We start from the raw sequence: 24,559 nt of genomic DNA, 5'->3' as shown, positions 1-24,559 counted from the left end.
GAGTCAGACCCCCGCCAACCTGATATTGATATCCTAAGGCCTAGTTCACACGATCGTATGGCTTTTATAGTTTTTTGCGGTCCGTTTTTCACGGATCCGTTGTTCCGTTTTTGAGTTCCATTGTGTTTCCGTTTCCTTTCCGTTTTTCCATATGGCATATACAGTATAGAGCAGGGATGGCCAACCTGTGGCTCTCCAGCTGTTTCAAAACTACAACTCCCAGCATGCCCAGACAGCTTACAGCTATCAGCCCACAGCAGGGCATGGTGGGAATTGTAGTTTTACAACAGCTGGAGAGCCGCAGGTTGGCCAGCCCTGGTATAGAGTAATTACATAAAAAAAATTGGGCTGGGCATAACATTTTCAATAGATGGTTCAGCAAAAACGGAACAGATACGGAAGACATACGGATGCATTTCCGTATGTGTTCCGTTTTTTTTGCAGACCCATTGACTTGAATGGAGCCACGGAACATTATTTGCGGGCAATAACAGGACATATTCTATCTTTTTCAACGGAACGGAAAAATTGAAATACGGAAACGGAATGCTTACGGAACACATTCCGTTTTTAATGCGGAACCATTGAAATGAATGGTTCCGTATACGGAACACAAAAAAGGCCCGTACACTCGCAAAAAACAAACAAACGATTGTGTGAACTAGGCCTGAGGGTAGGCCATCAATATGAAAATCCCAGATAACCTAATGTGTATAGGGACCTTAAAACACCAGGTGCGTCCTATGTGTTAAGCGGTTGTCTGAATACAGAAAAACAGCGCCACTCTTGTCAGTGGATTCTGCCTGGAATTGCAGCTCACTAGGATGATCTGCAATACCAGACCTAACCTATGAACAAGGGTGGCGCTGTTTTTGGATAAAGGTACCCCTTTTTAAAAAAAAAATTATATCCGACAATCCGTATTCCGTATGTGTTCCGTTTTTTTGCGGATCCATTGACTTGAATGGAGCCACGGACCGTGATTTGCGGACAAGAATAGGACAAGACTCAAAATCTAGCGGAACGGAATTGCGGACATACGGAAACGGAATGTTCACGGAATACATTCTGTTTTATTTGCGGACCCATTGAAATGAATGGTTCCGTATACGGAACGCAAAAAATGTTCGTGTGCGTGTTTTTTTTCCAGCTGATATATTGGGAGTTGAAGTCTACTGGTCTTGTAGTCTACTGGTCTATAGTATTAGGGAAACGGGATGATTTGGTATCCTTTCTGTTAACGATCCGCGTATAACGCAGGCAGGTCTTCTTGTCATCTGTCAGTTAATGTATGCATGAAAATGGGCAGGATTTCTGGACAGGTTGAGCAGGATCGCAGGGTGTCAGGCATTACTCACTTATTCAGATTTGCCGGGGGGGGGGCTTTAAATGTCTCTGCCTGTGGATTGAGACCAGGATGCTGATGCGACACTGCAGGACGTGGGAGTTTGTGCAGAGTCAGTTTCTGGAAGCTGGCGGTGGTCGGGGAAACTTTTTGTTCGTGCTGCTGGAGTGTTTTCTGTGGGGTTGACTGGAACATGAATGTACTTTGCTTACTGAGCCAGCAGATGAGATACGACCTGAGAACAAGGTAAGCGGCTCCTCGTCACCGCGGAGGGGCCCCGGCTCTCACATCCCGGCTCTCAAATGTTCGGTTTATCACAATCATAGAATTTATCTTAATCAGTTATGATTCGTACGATGTGGATAGTAATAAAAATAACTGTAGTAATAATAATAGTATAGAATTAATTGTGTATAACTGAAATAAAACATTCATTACTGTATGTTTATAGTTTTAAATAATGTATGTAGAAGTTTTACTATATATATGTAATAATATCTGTAATATACCGTAATACTTGGTTGTAATATATTGGTAATTTTAGATACAGATGCATAGACAGACAGACAGACAAATAGATGAATATATATAGATTAGATAGACTCATCATTAGATAGATTGGATAGTAGATATAGATTAGGTAGATACAGATGAAACGTGCAAAATTCCATTTATTTCAGTAATGTAAATTAAAATTAGAATTTTGTGAAAAGGTTCAATATTCTTGGCTCAAAGTGTAACCCTCTAGTCAGCTAATCAATCCGTACCCCCTGAGCAAAGGGGACCTCAAAACTGAGACTTTGGGGTTTCATAAGTTGTAAAAGCCATAATCTTCCAAATTATACCAAATAAAGGCTTTAAATCTCTCGCTTTGCCTGTAATGAGTCTCATCTGTTAGTTTCACCTTTCAAGTTGTATTACTGAAATAAATGAACTTTGCACAATATTCAGATTTTTCAAGTTTTACCTGTAGATATATAGATAGAAAGACAAATAGAAGACTATATGTAGATTAGATTCAATAGATCTATCTATCCTTCTCATATATATCTATCTATCTATATTATATCTATTTATCTATCATTTATCTATCTATCATTCATCTATCATTTATCTATCATTTATCTATCGATCATTTATCTATCATTCATCTATCATTTATCTATCATCCATCATTTATCTATCCATCATTCATCTATCATTCATCTATCATTTATCTATCAATCTATCTATCCTCAGGAATTGTTGCCTAAGGCTACTTTCACGCTGGCGTTTCTGGCTCCGCTCGCGAGATCCGTTCAGGGCTCTCACAATCGGCCCCAAAACGGATCAGTTCAGCCCCAATGCATTCTGAATGGAAAAGGATCCGCTCAGAATGCATCACTTTGGCTGCGTTTGGTCTCCGTTACGTTTTTTTAAGACAGTCACTAAAACGCAGCTTGCAGCGTTTTGGTGACCGTCTGATGATGCGGAGACAAACGGATCCGTCTAGACTTGCAATGTAAGTCAATGGTGACGGATCAGTTTTTCACTGACACAATATGGTGCAATTGAAAACGGATCCGTCCCCCATTGACTTTCAATGTAAGTCAAGACCGATCCGTTTTGACTTAGACTTTTTTTTTTTTATGAATAATGCAAACACTTCCGTTATAAACGAATACAAGCGTTTGCATTATCCGTGCGGATCCGTCTGTGCAGATACAAGACGGATCCGCACAAAACGCTAGTGTGAAAGTAGCCTAACCTGTGAAGGTTTTCCCTATCTGTTAGGATTTGGCTACTTTTTAAATTTAAGAATATGTGTTATATATAAGTGAGTATGATAAATAAATACATATATAAGGAAATGCTTGTCTTAGAGCCGTAACACACTGAAATGGAAGGTTTCCTGAGGACGAGCGGGGTGAATGTTCCGGCTACTGTATATTGTGCGGACATATAAGGTGACGGGCCGGTCTGATATCTAGCATGTCCCCATCTCTGGGAGGAATGCAATATAGCAAATGTCCTTGCAGATATATGCTCCAGGATGTATGTGTTTGTGTAAGGAGGTCGTCTTAACCTTGAGACACATAATGAGGAAGGCACTTGAGGTAAATATAATTCTTTCCTACAAAGCCATAAAATATCTTTATAGAAAGCCTCCATCACTCGGACTGGTTCCCACCCGCTGACTCCACCTCCCGGAATGCAATGGTTTCACCCGGTTGGACAGATTCTTTGTGGGGTTGATCAGCCATCACTGCCATGATCCCTGTGGTGACCCTGGTGGCAAGTGTTCAACTTTATCTGCAGCGCCCCTGCAGGGAAAATGAGGTATTACACAGTTCCCAAGAAAATCAATGTTCTGTTGGCGTAATTCACAAACGGGCTGGGTCCTCCAGTGCTTATAGAGGCTTATTGTAGATACCCTGACTAATAGATTGGGGACCTGAATAGGGCCCCCGCCTCTACTAATTCAAATCCCTTAAATTGCATTTGAAAAGAAGCCCAGCCAGACCACCATTTAAAGGGACTGTCCCATGAATAAACAATGAAAATCCAATATCACATCTCTTTTTTTAAAAAAAGCTAAGAACCAGCCCTGTACCTCACATGAATCTAGAGATTCCCCCCCCCATTCATTGCTCTAATTGTTTATTTATACTGGCAGCTAAGGGGGCATGTCCTTCCTGCTGCAGCTGGTGGCAGTTGAAGGATGGAACTGAGCATGTGCTTCCATCTCAGTGAGCAGGACGGTAAAATTAAAAAAAGAGCAAACAGCAGGTGGCGCTATACAATTAGATTTCAGTGACTAGCTCGGTGGCTATGCTTAATTTTTTATTACATGCAATTACAAAAGTATTCAGATGCAGGTGCCGGTTTAAAAAATGTAGAATATTTTTTGTGGGACAATCCCATTAGGCAGGCCAGCATGATACAGATAACGCCCACCAGCAGATCCACAACCCCACTAACTATTTCTCAAATTATTCCTGCTCATAAAGGGTGAAATTTGATATATATATATATTATGTATGTATTTTTTTAAAATTAATTATTATAACAAAAGCCTTTGAACCTTGGCGCGTTTGTTGGTCCGGAGTTGACGTCTTTGTATGGAGCTGTCGCTAGTGTTTGTTAATGCCCCGTACATACTGTCTTTTCAAGACCGTTGTTTCCATGGGGTTCAGCATTTGTTTTGTGCTGTGTTGCTGCAGTTGCACTTACTCAGTCACTTTTTTTCTTCTTTATAAAGTTTTTGTGGTTCTAATAAGCTGTACGTACATTTTTTTTCATGCACAAATCTAAATTTCCCCCACATTGAGGCTCGGTTCCTTTAGTACAGGCATGCTCAACCTGCGGCCCTCCAGCTGTTGCAAAACTACAACTCCCAGCATGCCCTAACAGCCTACAGCAGGGCATTGTGGGAGTTGTAGTTTTACAACAGCTGGAGGGCCGCAGGTTGAGCATGCCTGCTTTAGTAGATTGTGAAGTAATTACTGAATAGTCTTCTTTATCTCAATGGTAGTTTAGTTCCTTGTAGCTTCATCTTTAAAGATGGTGAATGTCAGAATAGATAATCGGTGGGAGGTTGTGCTCTGCTAGAAAGAACCAGGCCCAAGAGATCTGCGGATTTCCTGGTCTGTGCTCAGAAATCTCTCATTCATTGTAGGAAGACTGTAATGTGCTGGCTCCTGGGGGGCGGTGTCATCTCTGATTGGTTAAGCATTGTCTTAGAATTTTACAAGTTCAAGCTCAACAGCTCTTTTAGGAATGCCAGGCTCTTGATCTCTGTGTTAGGCTGCCCGTTGGAAATAGAGGGCCCAGTCCACTGGTTGATCCCATCCCCATGGCTTCTGGAATGTAAGAACCTGTGCTAGGGTGGCCCAAAGGTTCATAGAAACAGAATGGAAGGAGAAACCTACGCCGGGGTCTTACGTCCTAGGTGGCAAAACCCAGCATCATTGTGAGGGGCCCATTACGATCTTTGATATGGGACCCTCTTTTTCGTCTGTGAACACCACTGCCTAGAATAAGGGCTCATGCATACGAACGTGTGCACCCCGTGCCCGTGCTGAGGACCGCAAGGCATGGACACCGGCCGCGTGCCTGCCGCTTTCAGATGCGGACCCATTCACGTGAATGGGTCCACAATCTGCAAGATTCAGTCCGCACCGCCAAAAAATAGAACATGTTCTATTTTCTGCGGTGCGGAAACACTGACCGAAATCCCATGGAAGCACTCCGTGGGCTTCTGCTCCATGCCTCCACTCCATATCTTGCGGATTGCAGACCTATTCAAGTTTGTGGGCCGCAATACGGGGAGGGGCCGCACACGTTCGTGTGCATGAGCCCTTATCGAGACATTGCTCATGAGATCTGCTGGCTTCCAGGTCTGTGGTCAGAAGTCTGTCCTGTACTGTAATGTACCGGCTCCTGGGGGGCGGTGTCATCACTGATTGGTTAAGCATTTTCTTAGAATTTAACAAGTTGCAGTCAAACAGATGTTTTAGGCATTTGAGACTGTTGATCTCTGTGTTAGTTTACCCATTGGTTGGACCCATCCCCTTTGCTTCTGGATAGTAAGAACCCATGCTAGGGTACGGAATTGCCCTATAGGCTTATGGAAACGGGGGGGGGGGGGGGGGAACAAAAAAACTGGCTCTTCTATCCTAGGTGGCAAAACCCAGCACCGTAGTGAGGGGCCCATTATGCACTTTGCTGTGGGACCCTCTTTTTCTCCATGAACACCACTGCATGTTTACTTAGAGCTGTGATGGCTAACCTCCGGCCAGGGGTGCACCTAGACTTTCTGCTGCAATAGGCGAAAACTGAAATGGCGCCCCCCCCCTTCCTCCCCCCTCAATTTCTTAACCTAACCCCTTTGCCACAATGAAAGCGCTCATTACCCATGGCCCTTCCGCTGCCCTCCTCTTACCCTCCTCTGGTGCTGCCTCACCTGGCCTCATTGGTGGTGCACTCCTACCCCCACCACTCCAGCTGTGGTGAAACTATGACTTCCAAGATGTACACTTGCTTGGCTGTTCTCAGAACGCCATAGCAATGAATGGAGCATGCTGGGAGTAGTAGTTTCACCACAGCTAGAGTGTCAGAGGTTATCCATCACTGACCTAGAGCAATAGAGATATTTATCATGAGACACTTTAAAGAACATCCCTCATGTCAATGATTTTTTAGTCCCTGCTGAAAGGTTGATACATGAGCCCCCCCCCATCGTCTGTGTGACTGGTAGCCTCGGCAGTGTCATTTGTGGAGCGCTGCAGTTGAGGAAATGAAGCTGCTGACTAACCAGCTTGTTTTTTTTTTTTAAGTCATTGAGACATTAAGTTGGTGATTGTGCAAACATAACCTTTCTCCCCCTCAAATACCCCCCCCCCACCCCACCCAGGCTAAATTTGGTACCTACTATATATATATAGAAGGGCTACTTTTCCCTATACCGGATCACAGCCTCTTTCTTATAAGTGTCAGCTTGCAGATGAGATGATACCTCTTCATGAGAAGCTGTGGAGCGCTGGGACTTGTGTTCCGTTGGATAATCGCCTCCCCGGGCAGCGAGCTCTCACCTGTTATGCCTATTATTGCAGGTGATAGAACTTGCATTACTTTGGTTAGGATCCTGTCTATTATTGTCTCCTGAGCTTCCAGTGTTACTAAAAGTATTCTCGCTCCTGGCAAGTTCTCTCCTTGACTAATGTATGGGAGAAAGTGCTTACTCTCCGTTTTTTTAAATTTTTTTTGTTCTTGCACATTGTTCTCATTTGCATAACTGTACCCAGAGTGCCTCGGGGCCGGTTGGTTTAGCCTTCGTCATGTCGTCTTAGGCAGGTGTGTTTGCAAATGAAGTGGACTTAACTTAAGTGGATATGCCTTGGGTGGTTGGAAGAGGAGGCCGGTCACCAGTGCAGTTATATTTTCTAGCTATCGCAGGATAAGGGCTCATGCACACGGCCGTTGCTCGGGGACCGCAGTTTGCGGTCCCCAATGCACGGGCAACATCCGTGCGGATTTTGCAGACTGATTCAGATCCGTGATCCGTCTGCACTGCAAAAAAGTAGTGCATGCACGGAGAGAAACCCCACGGAAGCACTATGGGGCGCCTCCGTTACGCACCGGACCTTCCGGATTGCGGAGCCGTTCAAGCGAATGGATGCGGCGCCAAAACAGCCGGGAATACGGGCCCAGCTGGCACATGGTAATGTGTGCATGAGCCCTAATTGAGTGGACTTAACTTAAAGGGATATGGCTTGGGGAGTTGGAACAGGAGGCCACTCGCCAGCGGGGTTACATATTCTAGCTATCGCAGAATACTGGAGTGGACTAAGCAGTCTGGTTTTGTGAGTGGGCCCCCTTTCTGCCATACTTGGTGCACAGCGGTGGACCAGAAGCTACCGATATACAGCAGATTTTTTTCTACCTCGCACTAAGGGGGTCGTATTCAATTTTATTCCTGAAACAGCGCCACTCTTTTCTATAGGCAGTGCCTGGTATTGCAGCTCACATGACCTGTTCTCACCTGCAACTCCATATACAGTATGTGCCTACTTGCGAATTTTTTAATTCCGTATCTTTGGAGTATTTAACTCACGCCTGTTCCAACTGGGAGCACCCCTCAAACCGCCTATTAAAAGGGTTCTCCAAGATTTTGATAATGATGGGCTATCCTCACGATGGATTATCATGATCATATCAGCAGGGGTTCGACTCCCGGGCTGTTGGTGAGTGCCACCGTCTCTTCCTAGGCCAGTGATGTCATCAGTTCTGGTGCAGCTGCAATACCAAGCACAGCCACTATCCAATGGATGGCGCCTTGCTTGGTAAGGCGCTTAACGGAGCCCCCCCTTCCCCCAGCCTCTTCAAAGAGCTGATTGGTGGGGGCGCGTCGCGACAAGTATAGGTCATCAATATCTAAATCTTGGAAAACCCCTTTAAATTCCCTGCAGACAGTACTTTTGGCTTGTTGGCGCCCTAGGCAAAGAGCTCCGCGGACACATGCCCCAGTTATTCTCCCCTCCCTTGAGGCTACTCCTTTTCTGTATATATTGGACCTCATGTTCTAGAAATCTCTGTATGCACAGGTATTAGAACTACAGCAGCATGCACGTCTCCATTGCACCATATTCTGGATTTGTGCAATATGGATCCTGACTACGGACTTATCTGGTGTCTTCTGTAAAATATAAATAATTCGACTGAACGGGCGGATTTTGCAATCATCTTGGATATTATAGTCATGCTTGGCTTATTTTATCTGTGACGGAAACCAAACCGCTGATAACATTGAGAAGGAGGACAACAGCATTGAATTCAAAGATAGCAAGAACGAAACTGATGGGGGAACGCCCCGGAAATGTCGCCGTATCTAAGAAAACGCATGTGGATGCTTGTGATCACTATAATGTGCTTATCAGAGGTCCGGGGCTGACCCCATCTATTCACTTACAAATGTGAAACAACAACTCCCAGCATGCATACTGGCTCTGCTCTTCTAAGAACTCTCATAGAAATAAATGGAGCATGCTGGGAATTGTAGTTTCACAACAGCCGGAGTGCCGAAGGTTGCCGACCCCTTGTCCTATATGTTCTTCCAGGTCCCATAGCAAAGCAAACGTGGATACTGTTTAATGGAGCTGTTTCATTAGATAGATTGACCATTTGGGACTATGGGAAAGTTGGATGACTACCTCAGTAGGATGGGAGTGGGTTTTCGCGCAGATATAATTAAGAAGGATGATTAACAAACCAGCACTGCAATGTAAAGCATGGAGGAGAAAGAGTATAAGAGGATACATAGGATTACCTTGAGGCACTTTAACCAAAGGGTTAAGCAACATTCTGGCTACCTGTTGCCACCACTAGGGGGAGCTTAAGAGCTTACTGTGTCCTGAACTGCATGCAGTAAGCTCCTAAGCTCCCCCTAGTGGTCGATACAGGAGCTGTTTCATTAGGTAGATTTACCATTCAGAACTATGGGAAAGTTGGATGACTACCTCATTGTGATGGTTAATAGGTAGTCACCCAGATATAAAGAAGAATTATGGAGGAGATCAAGCCAGCTAATTCTCCATCCTAAAGAGCAGCACTGCAATGTAAAGCATGGGGGACAAATGGAGATTGAGGAGATATAAAGGATTACCTGGAGGAGCTTTAACTAACAGGCAAACAACATTTTTAAGAGTCTACTGCATACTGTTTATACACTGACCTTCTATAATAGAGCTGTATGCAGAAAGCTCCTAAGCTCCCCCTAGTGGTGACCACAGGCAGCTAAAATATCCATGCAGGGAATTTGGAGCTCTGTTTTAAAAAAAAAAACACCTATAAAGATATGCTAAGAATGAATTGGCACAGAGTTTTGGTTTATGCGGTTGGTGAGAAGTACACCGCTATCATCATAGCGCCACACCTAGGTTAAAAAAATGAATGATTCCCATTAATAAATATGAATTTTATATATTCCCGTACACGAAGACTGTGGCTGCAAAAGCTCCCACCCCTGACCTAATGAACCTCTGAGAAAGTTTTAGACATCGCTGTACAGACATTTACACCCAAATAGACGCCGTTCTCTTGCAGGAAAGAAAAGAATGATCATTTTCCCCAAATAGTGATTGACTGGAAATGCTGTAAAGCCGCAGAAGAAACCACGTGACTGAAATCAACAATGGAATCTGACGCTTCGCTTACGAGCAGCATGCTAAATCGGTCCACCGGGGACTGTGGTTAAAATTCTCGCGCTCTGCACATTTTTCTCAACCGATAAAATATTTGCGGTTGGATGACGATGCGCAGGTTTGGCTGCACTGCACACATTCCTCCACTAGAGGGGGCGCTGCCACATGTCTTCACTTACACAGCCAGGCTGCCACTGAACATGTGCATAGACTTATGGGGCCCTATATCCTGAGCAGCCTCGGCTGGGTTATAGGGATCAGGGATATTCTCAGTTGATTAAAGAAGCACTCCGGCAATTTAAAAAATTTTTTTTTGCTTTTATTTGTAAAGGTTAAAAGGTAGTCCAGGCGATTCTCTAATAGGGGCGCTTTATTAACAAATTATCTCTGTTCATTATATGATGTGACCCTCACGCGTCCAAATCCTACGTTGTCCTCTGTGTGGATCGGAAGCATCGCTGGCAATAAGTGGGTGGGGCTGACAGCATAAAGAATGAGGAGGGTGGGGTTGGTGCTTATTTAAGTAGATGCTTTGTGGGTGGGGCTTAAAAGTTGCCGATTTTGTTGGCCATGGAAGCATTAACTTCAGTAGATCCATGGACTTGTATAAGACATGTTCTATCCATGCGCTTTCTTCATCCGTCATGTCCGTTCCACAAAGGATAGAACACGTCTCGTACTTGTCCCCAAAATGCGGATGTCAGATCCATTGAAGTCAATGGGTCCGCAAAAAAAAATATAGTAGAGGGCCCACGGACTGCCTCCATAGATCGTGTGCATGAGGCCTGAAGGACTAACCGGTCCATGCTTTCCTCAATCCTATTGATTTCTGTTCATTTCTCCTCTGGGGGGCGCACTTGCTGCCCGATTCGCGCAGTTTACTGTAGATTTTCATAATTTTGAGGTATTCATAAATCCCACCAACAAATGTACCAAAAATGGCAGAAAAAGGGGCAAAACCACCCAAAAAGATCATTGCAGTGAATTGATTGATCTGTATGGGCGCAATTTATTCTATGCATTTAAAAATAAAATAATACCGTATTGCTTTTTCAGTGTTTTGCGGTCCATTTTTCACGGATCCTTTTGTTCCATTTTTTGTTTCCGTTGTGCTTCCGTTTCTGCTTAGTTTTTCCGATGGCATATACAGTAATTAAATAGGCTGGGCATAACATTTTCAATAGCTGGTTCGGCAATAACGGAACGGATACGGAAGACTAACTGATGCATTTCCGTATATGTTCCTTTTTTTTTGCGGACCCAGTGACTTGAATGGAGCCACGGAACGTGATTTGCAGTCAATAATAGGACATGTTCTATCTTTCAACGTAACGGAAATACGGAAACGGAATGTATACGGAGTACATTCCGTTTTCTTTTTGCGGAACCATTTAAATGAATGGTGCTGTATACAGACCGTATACGGAACGCAAATAACGGCCCGTAAACGAAAAGAAAAAAAAAACGGAAAAACGGTCGTGTGAAAGAGGCCTAAAGGGGTTTTCTGAAAGTGCAATACTGACGACTTCGCGAATAACTAACTTCAGCTCATCAGAGCCCATACATTCCAATACTGTATGGAGACAGATCTCCGTACAGTATTTTTCCGAAGTTTTGAACGAAGCGACTTCGGAAGAAGCATCGGAAGCTCGCTTCACTCAACACTAGCCATCAATATCTGTTTGGAGGGGATCCGACTCCCGACACCTCCACTGATCAGCTGTATGAAGAGGCTGCGGAGCAGGTCAGTGACATCACGTTCATCAGACTGGGTTGCAATACCAAGCGCGACCACTATACAATGTGTGGCGCTGTGCTTGGTAAGCCGTGAGGAGACCCCTTCAAACAGCTAGGGGGCCAAGAGTCGGACCCCACTGATCAAATACTGATGACTAAGGCCTCATGCACACGAACACAGGCCGCAATGCACGAACACAGTCCTTAGGGCAGCAGCAGCGGATTGCGGACCCATTCACTTTAATGGGTCCGCGATCCGGCCGTTCCGCAAAAAGATAGGACATGTTCTATCTTTTTGCAGAACGGAAGTACGGGACGAAACCCCATGGAAGCACTCCGTCGTGCTCCCGTAGGGTTCCGTTCCGTGCTTCCGTCCTGCACCATTCTGCATCTCCGGATTTTCAGGACCCATTGAAGTGAATGGGGAATGCCCACAGAACGGCACCCGTGTATTGTGGATCCGCAAATGCGGTCCGCAATACCGCAACGGGGCGCACACGTTCGTGTGCAATAGGCCTTAGGGACACGAACGTATTTTTCTTCCATTTTTTTGTTACAGGTCCATATATAGACCCATTCATTTCAATGGAGCTTGAAAAAAACCGGAAATGACTCCATATGCATTCCGTGTCTTTACGTCCGCATGTCCCTTCCGCAAAAAAATAGAACATGCCCTATTCTTGTACGTTTTGCAATTGATCAGCAAAAAAAAAACGGATGCTATCCGTTTTTTTTTGTTTTTTTTTGCAAATCCGTGTTTTGCGGACCACAAAATACATATGGTTGTATCCTTATCCTGAAAAAAGAAAAACCCCTTTAAGTAATTTCCTCCATGGAGTCCTTGCCGCTCCATACTGCAGAGCATAGTCGTGTGCATGTACCGCCATATGGTCTCCTCTAGAATCCGTCCCCCAATACAACCTGGCACTGGCTGTGAGTTCCTATAGACCCATACCATAGTGATGTGCATGAGCCCTAACAGTACGGGCTGCCACCCAGCTTTCCTGGATACAGAACATTACGAGATATAGCTTGTGATAGGCGCTCTGTGTTCTCGCCATTCGGCTACATGCACACCATGTATGTGTTTTGCGGTCCGCAAATTGCGGATCCACCAAAAAAAACGGATGATATCCGCATGCCATCCGTTTTTGTTTTTTTTCGGATCCATTGTAACAATCTAACAACGGCGTGCTGTCCGCATTTTTGCGGACCCATTGAAATGAATGTGTCCGCATCCTATCCGCAAAAAAAAACGGAATGGACACGGAAACAAAATACGTTCGTGTGCAGGAGGCCTCACCCTGTAAACCTCTGCCCTCTATTTCCCCGGATTTATCCATACTTTGTACTTTGAATGTAGAAATTAAACCCTGGGGACGTCGGAAAGGTTAGAACCACCAGGCCGGGCAGAACCGCAGCTGCGAGGGATTAGCTGGAATCTCTGGGGGATTTCTGCTTATAGACGGGGTCTTGCTTCCAGTTTGTATATTGTTGGCACTGGAAGCTGCCCAGTCCTGCAGAATGCCCTGGCGCTGGGAGCTGTTTACATGAGTCGGGAGCTGGCACCGCACCAACAATACCTAAAATACCTCCGAACGGAGCGAGCGAGCGTCCAACCACGGAGGATACGGCTAACAATAGACAGAGATTATTGGTTATTTTTAGAGGTGTGTAAAGGATCGGCACAATCCGCCGAGGGACGCCGCTTCTGGACGGACTCTATAGCCTCCGATTGTTCTTTTTATGTATCCTATCAGGACCGTCTGTTCTCCGACGTCCATTCATCTTCTCCTCCAAAGAAAAGGACATCAAAGCCGTGAATCTGAAAACAAAAAGATAGAAACAAAGAATATACATTTTATTTTTAGATTTTTATTTTAAACAATAGCGCCACCCTTGTCCATGGGCCGCGATTGGTATTGCAGCTCAGCCTCTTGCATTTGACCGCATTTAAAGCTGTTATCCAACCCTTATAATGACCCCCTTAATGCCCAGGCCCCTCATATACATTATACAGGGGCGTAACTATAGGGGAAGCAGGGGAAGCGGCTGCTTTGGGGCCCTGACCCCAAAGGGGCCCATCCTGGAGGAGGAGGACTAAAAGATTTTGTCAGGGCCACCTCAACAGTATTACATAATGAAATTATATACAGTGACAGTATAGACAGCGTATAAAACAGAAGGAACAGCTGCCGGGCCTGGTCTGAGAGAGCGATCTTTACTAGCCACAGGAATGGGGGCGGCATGAAAGGAAGGGGTTGCAAAAAAATTACTGGGGGAGGGGGGCCCCATTCAAAAATATGCTGTGGGGCCCAGTCATTTCTAGCTACGCCACTGACATTATACTTACCCGCTCCCCGGCACCCGTATCCCAGCATGGCCGCCGCTGGATCTCCCCATCACGCGGATCAACACATCCACCGACGGGGGAGCAGCCAAATGCAGGCAATCAACCCTATTCATGCAATCATACTGCCTGGTGGGGACGATCCTGCTGATTAAAATGATACAAGTCGTGTGAAAATCGGTACTTTTATTCTTTATGCAAATGACGGCTTTAGTACGGTAGTGGGTGGTGCCTTTCCCGTCGGTACAGGACACGCCCATCGGTGCGCTGAATACTACCTTTACCTGGATAATAAAAGTGTTTTTTTTCCTTTGGGAATGTCCCAACTGATTTTCACAAGACAGGTATCCATTTTAATCAGCAGGATCGACCCCATCCCGTCTGATTAAGGGGGTTGATCCTGCTCTTGACATTTTTCCTGGGTGGTGATTTTTCTCTAAATAATATATAAATAAAATTCAAAATAATCTATCTACATATATAAATAAAATTAGTAAAATCCCTTTAGGCTACATTCATATGCGCCGTAGGCTGATGTGGATATTTAAAAGAATCTGCTGCTGAAATCTGAGACTGAGGGCTCATGCACACGACCGTTCAGTTTTTTGCAGTCTGCAAACCGCGGATACGCAAAATACAGAAGCTGCCTGTGTGCCTTCCGCAATTTGCGGAACGGAACAGGCGCCCCATTGTAGAATAGCCTATTCTTGTCCGCAAAATGTTGTATTTTTTTGCGGGGCCACGGAGCGGAGCAACGGATGGGGACAGCACACGGAGTGCTGTCCGCATCTTTTGCGGCCCCATTGAAGTGAATGGGTCCGCACCCGAGCCGCAAAAATCCGGCATCTGGTCCCTGGGGCCAAGTACCATTATGGAAAAGTACCCCCTTTTTTATGGACTTGATAAAAAGTGAACTTTTTGTAGCACAGTGGTGGGCAGTCAAGAGCGCCCCCTAGATTCTCTGTAATGGCTTGAAAACACTGATAAATTGGTTTGTTTTATTGCCCCCGCCCCCGAATTATTTTTTTTCCCAAAAACTCCATTGACTGAGTCCATTGAGAGTCTGCTGCATGTCAGTTCCCTGCAAGATCTGCGTCATTTTCGAACCACCGCTCCCCAATTTGCAGTTATCCATTCTGTTTCTGGCTTTGCTCCTTACCGTCGCGCTGCCGCAGTGAAGGCGCTTCTCTAGATTTGCAGCCATTGCACAAGTGAAAATCGGTCTGGACCAAAATGCTAATTTAGGACTTTACCAGTAATTTTAGTTCTAGTCTTTCTGGATGCCGGCGCAGGAATCTGCCAACAGGGGGCGCCACGTGACGCGATAATAGCCTAGCTTCATGTGGATTTCTATAACCTGAATTACATGTACAGACAGAATTGGTCAGTAGTAGATTGCTGATCCCAAGGGCCATGGTAAAGCTGATCGTGCAAAGCTCAGAACAGGAAGTGTTGTCATAGGGACCCAGCGAAAGACAAAACTACAAGGGTTGGGGATTAAAGGGGGTTCTCTGAGTGTTTTATACTGATGACAGGTCATCGGTATGTGATCGTTGGGGATCCAATACCGAGGACCTCCGCAGATCGGCTGTTCGAAGAAACCGTGGCCTCCTCGCAGCTTTCCAAGTACAGCGCCATCCATTCTGTAGTGGCTGTGCTTGGTATTACAGCTCAGAATGGGACTGTTTGACTGATGAATGTGACATCACTGGTAATATATATGCAAATAGACAGCACCCCAAATAGTAGATATGCAAATTAGTGTATTTATTCAGCCGGACATGGTGGTGCACGACAATACAACGTTTCGGGCTAGAAGAAAGCCCTTCATCAGGCTAGTTTGTGGCCAGGGTCAGGGAAAGGCGGCGCTGCGGCTGCCAGGAGTCGAACCCCCAACGATCACGTACTGATGCCTTATTCTAGGGATAGGTCATGGAGAAAATCCCTCGAACATCCCATCGACTCACGATGATGCGGGGTTAGATTTCCATGCAGTCCTGTGGAAAGCCTCGAATGCTACATTGTGATATTATGATGAGTTGGCCGGAATGACAAAATACATATTTGCCGAATATAACAAAAGCAGCTCTGCTACATCTGTATTTGAGATGTACAGTTAGATGCGAAACAGAAGGATGTCACAGTGAGGTGTGCCGAATTACAACCCCAGATCCGCTACATCTGTAGGTGAGCTGTACGGTGAGACGACAAACAAAGCGATGTCACGGCGGTGTGTGCCGTATAACAACCTCAGCACTGCTACATCTCTAACAGTTGTCATGGCTGACGTATACCCTAAGCTACACCAAGATACTGTATATTCAAAGCAGTGGCTAAGGCTACACGGCTTCGCCGGGGACCGTGACTATCCTCGGCCCCCCCGCGGGCGCTTGTAAATGATTGCTTGGGAGGAATGTCAGAAGGAATGTGAATGAAATTTTCGTTGCTGGCGACATCTACCATTTACAAATCGCGCTGATAAGTCGTCTGGATGGCGTTCAGAAAGAATAATGATTAACTTTTAATCATTTATTTTGCCAGTATGGCCGGGGTCACAATATCCAGAGCAGATTGTATCACAGTGACGGTGGAGTTGCCCCTAGCAACCGGATGACCTTCAACTTAACATGTTTCAAAGTTATAAAATGTAACCCGGCAGCTTGTATTGGTTGCCGTGGGCAACACCATTGTTCTCTCCCTGCGCGAGTTTGGTCTCCTGGACGTCTTGTGGATATGATACTGGATATGATGAGAGCCTCCCCATAGCAAAAGAAAACATAAAACGCCTTTTCCAAATGAATGTAGCCTTAACGTCCACAATGCTGTGCTGATGAGAGTCGGAGAGCAGTGTTTTTCTGATAAATAATAGGATACATGATATAATTCTCTCTGCATGCAGCCACCACTAGGGGGAGCTCAATGTATATCAATTCATATAGCTTCTGTAGAAATCAGTAGAAGCTGTAGGAATCTGTAAGCAGTGGGCTCCCCCTAGTGGCAGCTGCAGGTAATGACATTGTCAGTGCAAGCTGGGGAAGCAGTAGAGACATGTCCCTCTCAGAGTGTACTAAACAGTCACTTGCGGATATTAGAGCGCTGCTCCGCTGATAGCACAGCTCAAGAAGCGGTTCTGTGGAACCCGGTGTCTGAAGAGCCCGTTATAGAGCAGAAGGGGCTGAGATAAGTGATTGCTTTATCGAGAAGATTCATACAACTTGTCATTTATTTATTTTAAATTCCTGCTTGTTCTGAGTGTAGGAGTCCAGGGGGCGGTCCTAACCTGCAGCGGTCAGCTAGCTCTGTATGCACATTAGACAGGGAAGGCTGTCAATCAGTGATTACGACCACCCACTGGACTCTATGTATTATCTATCTCTCTATCTATCTCTCTATCATATCTATCATATCTATCTATCTAGAAATAAAACAATTCTCTGCTTGAGAAAAGTCCCAGTTAGGCCTCATGCACACGACCGTTGTTGTGTTCCGTTCCGCAAAATGGGGTTCCGTTGTTCCGTGATCCGTTTCCGTTTTTGTTTCCGTGTGTCTTCCTTTATATTTGGAGGACCACCAGACATGAAGAAAAGTAAAAAAAAGTCTAAGTCAAGTTTGCCATGCAAATGATAGGAAAAAAACGGACGCGGATGTGGATTACAATCTTGTGTGCCTCCGCGTTTTTTCACTGTCCCATTGACTTGAATGGGTCCGCGAACCGTTTTCCGTGAAAAAAATAGGACAGGTTATATTTTTTTGATGGACAGGAACCACGGATCACGGACGCGGATGACAAACGGTGCATTAGCCGAGTTTTCCAACGGACCCATTGAAAGTCACGAAAAACAGAGCAACGGACACGGAATGAAACAACGGTCGAGTGCATGAGGCCTAAGAGAACTGAAACGTCGCTTTGGTTGATTAAAGGAAATCTGTCACCAGGATAATCGCTATTGCAGTAAAGCCCTGGCCTAATAGCACTTAGCACCTTATTTCCAGATGTGCCTTTGTTCCAGCAATAGATGTTTTTTATCCTCTGAAAATCCTGTTTATTTGATATGCAAATGAGCCAGTAAGGTGCCCAGAGGGGCGTCACTCTTGCAGGAAGGAGCCCAGGCACGCCCCTCTGTTAGTGCCCGAACCCGTCCTCCTCCTAGGAGCAGGGAAAAGGGGGGCAGAGTTTTGGCTTGAATGTGATGTAGGAGGTGAGTGGGCACACTGTGGCAGGGGGCGTGCCTGGGCTCCTTCCTGCAAGAGTGACGCCCCTCTGGGCACCTTACTGGCTCATTTGCATATCAAATAAACAGGATTTTCAGAGGATAAAAAACATCTATTGCTGGAACAAAGGCACATCTGGAAATAAGGTACTAAGTGCTATTAGGCCAGGGCTTTACTGCAATAGCGATTATCCTGGTGACAGATTTCCTTTTAAAGGGAACCCGTCATCAACGTTCTACTGACCTCACAGAGGGCGGCATAACATAGTGACAGAAATTCTGATGTCAGCGGTGTGTCACTCATGAGCTAAAAGTAAGTGGTTGCCGAGAACCAGCGTCAGAATCATTGCAGCCCAGGCCTTGAAAAGAGTCAGATCTACCTGAGAAGAGTCCTGGTTATTCCTAATCTCCTGCTCTCTCCCCATCTGCTGATGATTGGCAGTTCTCTCCTAGAGAGAAAGAGAGAAAACTAGGTAGAAGACTGTCAGCCATCAGCAGGAGAGCAGGACTTCATGAATAACCAGGACTCTTCTCAGGTGGCCGTGACTCTTTTTTTTCCAGGCCCAGTCTGCAATGCACAATCAGTAGAGGTTAGGACCGCCCCCTGGACTCCTACACTAAGAACAAGCAGATGTTGGTTCTCCGTTGCGGACCGCTGAAATCAACTCACCTGTCTCTAAAGTTGAAGACGGGTTCCCTTTAAAAAACACTACTTTAGAATCACTTCCTTGGGAGTGCCGTGGAATTGTTTTCTATCTATCTATCTCCTATCCTTTAGGCTACATGCACACGACCATATGTGTTTTGCGGATCCGCAAAATAAAGGATGACTTTTTTTGCGGATCAGTTTTTTTTCCGGATCCATTGCAATAATGCCTATCCTTGTCCGCAAACTAGAAAAAACTAGGACATGCACAATTTTTTTTTTGCGGAGCAATGGAACGACATACTGATGCGGACAGCACACGGCGTGCTGTCCACGTTTTTTGTGGACCCATTGAATTGAAAGGGTCCGCATCCTATCTGCAAAAAAAACGGAACGGACACGGAAACAAAATACGGTCGTGTGCATGAGGCCTTAAGGCTAGATCTACATGAAGACATTTGTCGGACCAATGTCGCGTGACAATTTTTATAATGATAGCCTATGATGTCGCATGCGACAGTTGCAAAAAATACATTTGAGATGGATTTTTCCTATGACTGTCGCGTCGCAGTATGTTGCATGTTGCAGTGCGACACCATAGACTATCATTATAAAGAAAAATTGTTGCGCGACATTAATTGCATGTTTGTGTAGTTGTGCCCTATGTGTCGCGCAACTTATGTCGTCGTGTAGACCTAGCCTAATCCAGGAGATGTAATTATCCTGGGTGGCTCATAATCACCCGGCCAACTATACCCCTTCTCTCTGCTGTTGGGAGACAGCTGTCTACAGATGGGCGTCTCTGGTTTGGCTGGCATGAGCTTAGTTGCACACCCTTCATGGTCACATTGTAAAGACTTTTTAGGCTTTCATCAGACATATAGTATTTTTTGTGTTTGTTTTGTGGCGTTTTTTTTATTTTTTATCCAGATGTTTTTTCAATTCTCTTAGAAATTTCTAAGTGAAAAATGCCTATAAAAAACACATGCTGGATTGTGGCAAAAATGCCCCAAACCCAAGAAACACACAAGCACAAAAATGCAAAAAATGCAGTATAAGAATTTTCATAATTCACAATAGACTTTAAAGTAACATCTGGAAGCACAAAAAAGTTAAAAAAATAAAGTTTCCAGAGCACAAATAAATGACATTCTGATTTACATGCAGCCTTTAGAAAACACACGGTGATATAAATGAGAGTTGTCCCTAATGACAAACTCAGCTCTGCACATCTATACATGCATTGCTACCTTTCTGCTACTGGCTGATACATTGTAACAAGGCTCTTCCTCCTCTATATGTTGCCAGTACTTTTGCTTTCAGTATCCCCCCCCCCCCCTTCCATAGGCTGGGTATACCCCCGCTGCCCTTGGTACTCGGCAGTGCACAAGGTTGTCCTCTGCCCCAGGTAGAGGGCAGGCAGACAGCAGGGCACCGGTCAGGCACACAGCTTTTTCTGGATTGGAGTTGCCAAGGTGTAATCGGGCACCTCCCACAGTGACACACACGCTCAGCCACAACTTCATTTGACTTTCACTGGCCTCCAAGGGCTCGCAGAACACCTTTAAGGGGGAGAAATAAATAAGCCAGGGGCATGGAGACACTGGGGGTGCAGATGTACCAGCCATGCTTCTATGGGTAAGTCACGATGACCCCCTTTTTTTAAATGTATTTTATGCTTTGGAGTGGTGTGCTGTGCCCGGGCATGCTTGTGTTTATTATAGCCCTGTGTCTGGAGACTGGCAGCCGCTGTGTGATGTGCGCCGGGTGGGTTAACCGTTTCTCTTCACCACAGCGGGCACCATCTGCACTGTGTATCTGCCGTCGTATGGTGGATCTTACATTGGTTAACCCTTCATTAGCCGGCATTTTGAATGAATTCACCAGCTCCCTACAGCACAACTGCAAGGGAGGTAGCAGAGCTGAATTTGTCATTTGACTCTTTGCATACATTTCGCGTCCGTGTCCAAACCCCATTTTTTCGCGGATGCACAAGGAACCATTCATTTCTATGGGTCGGTTCCTGCAAATTCTAGAACATGTCCTATTCTTGTCTGCCTGATGAGAATAGTCCTTTCTAATGATGGGGATTGCACACGGGAGGGATCCGTAATTTTGCGGACCGCGATCCGGACACGGTCGTGTGCATGAGACCTAATGGAGATGACGCGGTCCAGCGTGGACCTATAGACGACACACAGTGCTATCAACCAAACGACAAGCTCAGCTCTGCTACAGCTCTGAAAAAAGTTCAGTGCCGGGCCCCCTTCCCTCTGGAGCCCGTAGCAGTTGCGTGGTCTGCCTACATTGCAGGTACGCCTATGGGGGTGTCTGGCATCTGTCGGACCTGGGGTTGTGTGTGTTATCATTATAAACAAGCTTCGCCATTTTGGTGCACGACAAAATGTAAGGTATATCAGCAGGAGCGCTGGTGCAGACTTTGGGGCGTAACGTGCGCCAGTTTTCACGGGTGGTAGGAAAAGACTCAAAGTTCCAAATTTTGCAGTACAAGCTTTAATATACGGCCCTCTAGGCTCAAGCACGGAGTATCTGATATTTGGGTATTAAGACGCTGATGCATACAGAGTTGTGATATCCGATATTCAGCAGGTGCTTTGAGAAATGGCGATGATGTCACAAGCCGCCAGTTACGATGATGTCACTCCACTTCGGGGTCTATAGAGACTATGGCACTGTGCTTCTTCCGTGGTGGATTATTTGGCAGTCTTTGCAACTTTTTTATTTATTTATTTTTCCCTAAGGAAATGATAACCGAGGCAGAAGCTGCTACAATGTTCCGATTTTCCCCCCAACTCACGATCTTGTCCGGACGCGTATTGTATACATTGTATGTGCGTATACAGGAGTTATTCCCACCCGCCTGCGGGGATCAGCTGGCAGTGACGCTGTGCGAGGGGGCACGTGCTCCTGCGAGCGCACAGACACTTGTCACACTTCTAGGTCTACAAGCTGGAAGCCAGTTAATCCCAGTTCATTGCTATCTGCGTGCTTCTGTTTGGCACAGCGGACTTGCACACCCCTCACACGCCTCCCTGGCATGTGACACACATACCTTCCACATGTGACACACACCTTCATGTGACGTGTGACAGACACGCCTCTGGACATACGACAGACACTGCTGTAATAGTATTGTTCCCCTTTCGCAAAATCCTTACCCCTTACCGACGGCGCTATAATAGGAAATCTCCTGACTTCTCATTTAACTCTTTGGGGCTTCATTAGACATCGTCATAGGTTTCATAGTAAAGTCAATGCAGAGGGTTTGTCTGCAGCCCTGTGTAAAACTTAACTTAGCTCTGCTACATCTGTACATGACAACCCATATAAGTTCTGGTGGACATCTTGCAGGGTTAGCAGCAGTTCAAATAAGCAGTGTTTTTAAGGAATATGGTAAATTATTCAGATACTGCTTTGGGTTAAAGTTGTCACCTGCTTTAGAAAACCCCACTGACAAAAAAACGGGACCCTGATCAGGACATCCATTAGTTGGCCGGAAGACGTTGGGAGAGAGCATATCTCTGTGGAGGTCACACCTGTGCATTGTCTGGCTGGTCCATTGATTTTAATGGGCACCATGCAATAGAGAGATGCACTAAGTATTCTGCTGGTGAATGCACTATCTACATAAATTACATTACGTATCCTGTACTAATACTGAGTTACATCCTGTATTATACGCCAGAGCTGCACTCACTATTCTGCTGGTGCAGTCACTGTGTACATACATTACATTACTTCTCCTGTACTGATCCTGAGTTACATCCTGTATTATACTCCAGAGCTGCACTCACTATTCTGCTGGTGGAGTCACTGTGTACATACATTACATTACTTATCCTGTACTGATCCTGAGTTACATCCTGTATTATACTCCAGAGCTGCACTCACTATTCTGCTGGTGCAGTCACTGTGCACATACATTACTTATCCTGTACTGATCCTGAGTTACATCCTGTATTATACTCCAGAGCTGCACTCACTATTCTGCTGGTGCAGTCACTGTGTACATACATTACATTACTTATCCTGGACTGATCCTGAGTTACATCCTGTATTATACTCCAGAGCTGCACTCACTATTCTGCTCGTGCAGTCACTGTGTACATACATTACATTACTTATCCTGTACTGATCCTGAGTTACATCCTGTATTATACTCCAGACAGAGCTGCACTCATTATTCTGCTGGTAAATTTACTATGTACATATACAGTATTACATTACTTATCCTGTACTGATCCTAAGTTACATTGTGTATTCTACTCCAGAGCTGCACTCACTATTCTGCTGGTGCAGTCACTGTGTACATACATTACATTACTTATCTTGCACTGATCCTGAATTACGTCATGTATTATACCCCAGAGCTGCACTCACTATTCTGCTGGTGCAGTCACTGTGTACATACATTACATTACTTATCCTGTACTGATCCTGAGTTACATCCTGTATTATACTTCAGAGCTGCACTCACTATTCTGCTGGTGCAGTCACTGTGTACATACATTACATTACTTATCCTGTACTGATCCTGAGTTACATCCTGTATTATACTCCAGAGCTGCACTCACTATTCTGTTTTATAGTATAGTATCTGCAAGCTAGTTACTTAAGGAGTTAAACATTGACTTATAGAATGGCTACCTTTTATCCGGTGGCAGCAGAGGCAGAGCTTGCCAAGAGCTCATTTGCATCCTTTTCTTCCCAGAATTCCAGAGGAGCATGTGTGGCCTATAAGCCTCCTCACGCCGAAAGGAGTTATAATCCCCCCCCCCCCCCCAAAAGCAAGCTTGGTGACATACCCCTAACAGTTTATCTGAGCTCCTTTAATTCAGTGGGGTAGCTTGTTTCCCCTGTGGTAGATTACAGATTGCACTACTAAAAGGCAAGCACTGAAAAAGTAAATGCTGGGAGATTTCAGCTCTGAAGCCCACAGAATGGTGCTCTTGACTATAATGCAGTTTTCTTATGTGCAGCAAGGTAAAGTATTGTGTTAGACAGATGAGGCCCAATGAGGTGAAAGTGAAGGGAGATATCAAGTCGGCTCCTCTACTGTAGTAGGGAACACCACTGACTATCCAGCAGAGCACGCTGCGTACGGTCCACACACCCTGGATAACGTGCAAATATCGGACAAAATAGTAGCTTTATTCACGAGCCGTGAAAAAACTGAAATTACTCATAATTTCCACATGAATGGTCCCAGTTCGGTCTGATCTGCTGCACTGACGAGCTCAGCTCTGCTACATCTATATAATGCTTTTCTTTTCTTTAATTGTCTCGTGATTCATTTAATATTGTGTGTGGAGGGGGTTATTATTACTCAACATGGGCAAACAAATGATATCACCGAGGTCACGGGATTGATGTTCAGCTCTTTGATTTGTGCAAGTGTTGACGTCAAATCGCCTTTATCAGCGCTCTGGATGGAAATAGTAGAGGAAAGTTGTGAAACGCGTTCTGTCCGGGTGAAGGATGGATTGCACACAGGTGTCCTTTCTGTGTCTGAACGGACGCTCACTTGTTAACCAGAACTGCTCCAAAGTGCCTTCTCTGAGGGACCAT

The 24,559-nt window shown here is 45.3% G+C and overlaps 1 protein-coding gene across 13 annotated transcripts in view; it reads left to right on the top strand.

Annotated features, from left to right (window-relative positions):
* Positions 1 to 24,559, top strand: part of MITF (melanocyte inducing transcription factor) — a 197,893-nt gene that overhangs the window by 67,553 nt on the left and 105,781 nt on the right. Inside the window, exon 1 of one of the 13 annotated variants that reach the window (XM_044300730.1) lies at positions 1,480 to 1,591. The exons of 10 other annotated variants lie outside the window; for them this stretch is intronic. In XM_044300730.1, the coding sequence (XP_044156665.1) occupies positions 1,539 to 1,591 (53 nt within the window). In that variant the 5' untranslated portion in view covers positions 1,480 to 1,538. Of the gene's footprint in view, positions 1 to 1,479; positions 1,592 to 20,471; positions 20,609 to 24,559 lie in introns of those variants that run through there. 2 more of the 13 variants (XM_044300733.1, XM_044300735.1) reach the window with 2 other exon arrangements.

Source organism: Bufo gargarizans, chromosome 7 (assembly GCF_014858855.1).
Source record: "Bufo gargarizans isolate SCDJY-AF-19 chromosome 7, ASM1485885v1, whole genome shotgun sequence".
Lineage (NCBI taxonomy): Eukaryota > Metazoa > Chordata > Amphibia > Anura > Bufonidae > Bufo > Bufo gargarizans.
The sequence above is the reverse complement of the archived record's forward strand: the minus strand, read 5'-3'. Positions and strand labels throughout refer to the sequence as shown.